At 55.7% G+C, this 5,051-nt stretch overlaps 1 protein-coding gene across 1 annotated transcript in view; it reads left to right on the top strand.

Moving 5' to 3' along the window:
* HDAC4 (histone deacetylase 4) overlaps positions 1–5,051 on the top strand; it is a 71,162-nt gene that overhangs the window by 16,835 nt on the left and 49,276 nt on the right. The window contains exon 5 of the mRNA XM_023518232.1: positions 3,917–4,174. Coding sequence (XP_023374000.1) covers positions 3,917–4,174 — 258 coding nt within the window. The remainder of the gene's footprint in view (positions 1–3,916; positions 4,175–5,051) is intronic.

Raw genomic sequence — 5,051 nt, 5'->3', positions numbered from 1 at the left:
GAGGCTCTTCAATACTCAGCCCTTGAGCCCTCCTGCCCTCACATGTGGAAAGCTATAGGATGCCCCTACAGAAGGTGTACTCATGTCCAGAGTAGCCGGTGCCTTCCCCATAGAGAAATGCACCTATGCCACACAGCGGTCTGAGCCCTGCCCGTCCCTATGGCCTTAGCCTTGAGGTCTGAACCCGCTGTTCACTGCTTCTTTCACTCCTGCCCCCTCCAGCATAGCAGTAGTCTCTCTCCCCGGGAGGCTGGGCAGCCAGGCAATCCACATGTTCTTCCTGGCTTACGATGTTCCCTCCTCCACGTTCCTCCCCATCACTGCACCAGGACATTCCCCCCAGGTGCTCTGGGCCACCTTCTCAGAGAGTTTGCTCCACATCCTCCTCTGTTGCCCCAAAGCCCTTTGTTATAGGGCCCTCCACCCTCTCAGTAAACCTCCCAGAAACCACGTCCTGTCACTGTCAGACCCCGCCAGTCTCAGGGGAGTGTCCGGAACTGAGAGTGCTGACGACCTACATAGGGTGCCCCCAAACACCAAAACTCAGAATGCCAGGTACAGAGGACCCCCGGGAGGCACCACAGCCTCAGGCAGCCCTGGATCCTCTGTGAGCAGGGACGGCAAGTCTCACCAGCTTCCCCATCCTTCCTGTCCTCACCCAGCCAGGCCTTTTGGAGACCCAGTCCACCCACAGGGCCTTGCAGGCTCCAGGTGCTTGTCAAGAAGACAGAATAGATAAATCTCAAAGTCAGCAAGTGAAAGAAATTTTTAAAAACATGCCCTTTTTTAAAACCAATATGAGAAATCTGTCAGAGCACCTGGACGTGAGGCTGACAGGTTACTAATTTGAAGTAGAGCGTTTTTCCAGCTCTATTGAGGCATGACTAAAAATAAAAACCGTGTGTTTACAGTGTGCAGTACAGTGGCTTGTCTCACGGACACGTGAAGCGACAGGCGGTGCTGCTTCGTGCCTGTGGTCTCTCGGCACCACCTCCAGTGTAGGTGGCAAGGACCCCCAGATCCGCTAGTGTAGAGTCTTAGGTAAGAGTGTGGCGTTATGAACTGTGGCCACCATGCTGCACGTGGGTCCCCGGGGCTTGTTCATCTTATAAAGACAGGTTTCCACCCTGTGACCAATGTCTTCGTGCCTCCCCGCTCCTCTGACAACCCCTTGCTCTACTCTTGCGTTGAGTTTGGCTTTTTGAAAACAAGTTTCTCGTGTGCTGCTCCACCCTGCCGATCCCGCCCTCTGCTGGCAGCACTTGGGCTCTGCGCCCCTCTCTCTGCCCCGTGGAAGCCTCTTCTGATGACGAGTTGCCATCAGATTTGAGATGTGTCCCATGTGTTCATGGCTTGGCTTTTATAGTAATGCTTTAAACTGTGTCTTAGAAACAAATTTAAGGAGTAACCACGTAGAATAAGCCCCTACCCAGCCTGAAATCTCTAGTGTCTCCTTACAGCAAGGCAAGTCGGGGGCTCCAAAGGGTGAAGACTTGACTGTGTGGTGTGTGTTTGCCCCTTAGCCCTCCCCATGTGGGGACCCTGGTGTCATGTGGTACAGTTGGCTCCTGGGAGGAAGTTGATGAAACCCTCAAGGTGACATCAGAGTGTCCCTGCATCTGTGCCCCATGGTTCAGCCTCCCTGGGAATGAGTGTGAGGAAACAGGCAGTGCCGTAAGGCCTTTTTCAAAGACATGCTCAGTGGTTTAGAGATGCTGGAGTCCCTGGAAACTTGTTTCCTTCTAGAAACAGGACCAGAACACAGTGGGAAAACTCATTTTCTGCAGCCTGTGGTCTTCTGAGGAGGCCCATGGGGGCATTGAGCACTGGGCCTTTGCCCCAGTCATAGCCTCAACCACATCTGCCCCTTTAACTCCTTTTCTGCTGTCAGCAGACAGGTCACAGGTTTGGGGAGGCATGTAGACTGGCTTGGTGGTTTGTTAGGGTTCCTGCAGTTTGCAAAGAGGAAAGCAGTTCAGTTCACCTGTGTTCTGAGAAGACCCCCACACATGCCCTTCCTGGTCTAACTCTTGGCCTGGCCCACAGGCAATCATGGATCATGGCCGGGAGCCCACCTGTCTGCTGCCGCTGTCGCCGCCTCCTGCTCCTCCTCTCTTTTCTCCTGCCGCCCATGTCCTAGCCTCACCTCCTTGCCCCCTTGGGTCTGCTCACACCCATCCATTTCTGCTTCCCAGGCACGAGGGAGCAGCTTCATCATCCACGCCTAAGGAGAGTTGTCGGGAGCACCTCCTTTTCCTTCTTTATATTCTGTCTGTCCCCAGTCTAGGATGCTTCCTCTTTGGTGTCATGTGGACTGTCCCTTCTCCCACATCACAGCCAGGTGCTGAGCAGGCCCTCATCCTCTCTCACCTGGCTGGCGGGCAGCCACAGGCAGGAACGTGTACCCCCTGTGTCTTGCCCCCATTATGCCTCCAGCATGCTGTGCCCTCTGTGCCTCAGCCCTGCCAGCTCCTTATAGCTCCCAGAGATGCCCACCTTGGCCCACTACCTGAGGCCACCTCCATTTACCCAGCCACCTGGCAGGTATTTGATTTGCCCTTACTACATGCCATGTGGATAAGTCAGAAACAGTTCCCACCCTCATGTGAATGGCAGACTGCTGAGAAGGTGGATAAATACCTGGGCAGCTGCAAAACTGGGAAATGCCTTGCTGGGAACAGGATGGGAGCTACAGGGGGTTGAGGAAGGGTCACCTCACCCCATCTGGGAGGTCAGAGAAGCTGTCTAGAGGGAGCAGCAAGTAGTAGTGGCCGAGGAAAGGGGGGAGGTGAGAGCCATTGCATGGCCAGGAGTGGGGAAGCTGCAGGTGATCAGGGCCCAGTGGCCTCGGAACTGTCAGCAGAGGAACATGTGGAGGAGCCTTATGGAGCTTTCCAACTGGAAAGAGAGAGCAGGTTGGCTCTTCTGGAAGCTCACCCCCACCACCACGTAGGGAAAGGGCTGGAGAGGATTCCTCCTTGAGGCTATCGCTGTAGTCCAGAAAAGAGAGGCCAGCGCCAAGGCAGGCAGGCCCCTGGAGGGTGAGGCTCAAGAAAGGTCCTTCATGTGAGCTGTGCTTAGGCAGTGCTTGGCTGGATGGAAGTGGGAGGTACAGGGTGTGACTTGGCAGCCAGTTGGGGAGATTTTCCATTTGCCCAGGAAAGTGGGGATAGGAGGGAGGGGCTTAGAAGAGGGTGCCTAAGTTCAGCTTGGGCTCCCTGTGCTGGTGCCCGGGGCACTCGGGCTGAGCCAAGGTGTCCAGCAGGCTGTGGTCTCTGGAAGTGAGGAGCCCACCCTCCCCTGTGGTCAAGCCCCACATGGGGAAGGTGGCAGCACTTAGACTCTACCCAGGGGTGGAAACGAGCCTAGGAGCAGGCCCAGGGTCAGCTGGGACTGAGGAGTGAGCAGGCAGGGAGGTGGACAGAGGGTGTGGGGAGCACTTGCCATCTGCTCTATGCTAAGGCTATAGGTTCCCGTCCCTGGGAACTGGCAGCAGGCACTGTGGACAAGGATCTCTTCCGCTGGGTGTTGGGCCCAGTGTCTCTCTTGGCAGCCGTGGCTGTGGGGTCAGAATCGGCACTGTCCTCCTTCATACGCTGACCTCAGCAGACTCAGCTGACACCGTAACACTTGCTTCGAGTTCCTCTGGTGCTGCAAGAGTGCAGCGTACACTCCAAATAGCAGTGTGTCCTCCCCGGGCCGGGCTGGGTCAGGTCGCCCTGCCCTGAGTGTGGACCGGCTGGGTGTTGTTTCCTCAGCGCCACAGACAGGGCCCAGGGCCCCTGTTGTGTGGGGAAGGAAGACATCTGCCAACTCTAGTTCCAGGTGGTGACATCCCCTCCGCGTCCTTTGTGCTTTGCTCCTTCGTGTGGAGTTCCTGCTGCACACTGAACGTCATTGTCACTCTGGGTTGCAGATTATCCCCAAACCAAGTGAGCCGGCTCGGCAGCCTGAAAGCCATCCCGAGGAGACGGAGGAGGAGCTTCGTGAGCACCAAGCCTTGCTGGACGATCCGTATCTGGACCGGCTTTCGGGGCAGAAGGAGGTGCACACACTGGCTGGTGTACAAGTGAAACAGGAGCCCATCGAGAGCGACGAGGAGGAGGCAGGTGCCCCCCGGGAGGGGGAGCCTGGCCCTCGCCAGCCCACGGAACAGGAGCTGCTGTTTAGACAGGTGACCGCAGGTGGGGAAGTGCCAGGAGCCAGGCGGCCACACACTGTCCCTGTGTCCAGTGTCCTCTGCACATGACCACAGAACACTGAAGGGCTCCCTTCCACTACTCCGTCCGGGGCCTCGCCCATCTTGTGACCAGTGAGGGGGCAGATGTGGTCTGTGCTCCACAAGCCATTTCTGGGGTAGCAGGCATGCCCCACTGTGGATATTAATGTCTGCTTGTCCTGGGGTGGGCCTGTTCACGTGTGCAGGCCACACGCTAACACAACATCCCAATGTTAGGAGGACTTGACATGCTCACTAAAGGTGAGGAAAGGGGGATTAATTTATTAGTTGATCAAAAAGGTAGGCAGGGTTTGATAGGAAGCCAGGACTTTTGGAGGCCAAGGAATGGCTGCACTATCTTTGCAGAACCAGAAGAGGACTGTGATTTGGGTACGCACAGCTCTAAGGCTCCAGGGCACTGACACACGGTAACCAAACTTACAAAGTCCAATGAATGATTTGTTAATTTCTAGTTAAAAGTAAAACTACCGAGTAAACAGAAATATTTAGGACAGTTGGACAGCAAGTTGGAAGACAGTGCCATGAGGGAGGTTGCTTTTTCCTGATAAGCAGGAAATGAGCTGGGGAGTCAGAGCAGTGGAGTTTGTATCCACAAACAGGGCGGCTGGATGGCTGGGCATGGCATCTGTACGGGGTCTGGCAGGGACTCCAGCTGTGCCCTCTCTTCTCCCTATACCCCTGCTGACCATCCTCTGACTTCCTTTCAGCTTCCTATGGCCAGCACTGTGGCTCCATCTCCCCAGCAGCACCTCTCAGCCAGAGACAGATGACTGTGAAATAGTCTGCTTCATTCTTTTCTCTTTCTTTCTTT

This window comes from Otolemur garnettii, unplaced genomic scaffold (genome assembly GCF_000181295.1).
Source record: "Otolemur garnettii isolate 467f Iridium unplaced genomic scaffold, OtoGar3 scaffold00133, whole genome shotgun sequence".
NCBI classification, from domain to species: domain Eukaryota; kingdom Metazoa; phylum Chordata; class Mammalia; order Primates; family Galagidae; genus Otolemur; species Otolemur garnettii.
The sequence above is the reverse complement of the archived record's forward strand: the minus strand, read 5'-3'. Positions and strand labels throughout refer to the sequence as shown.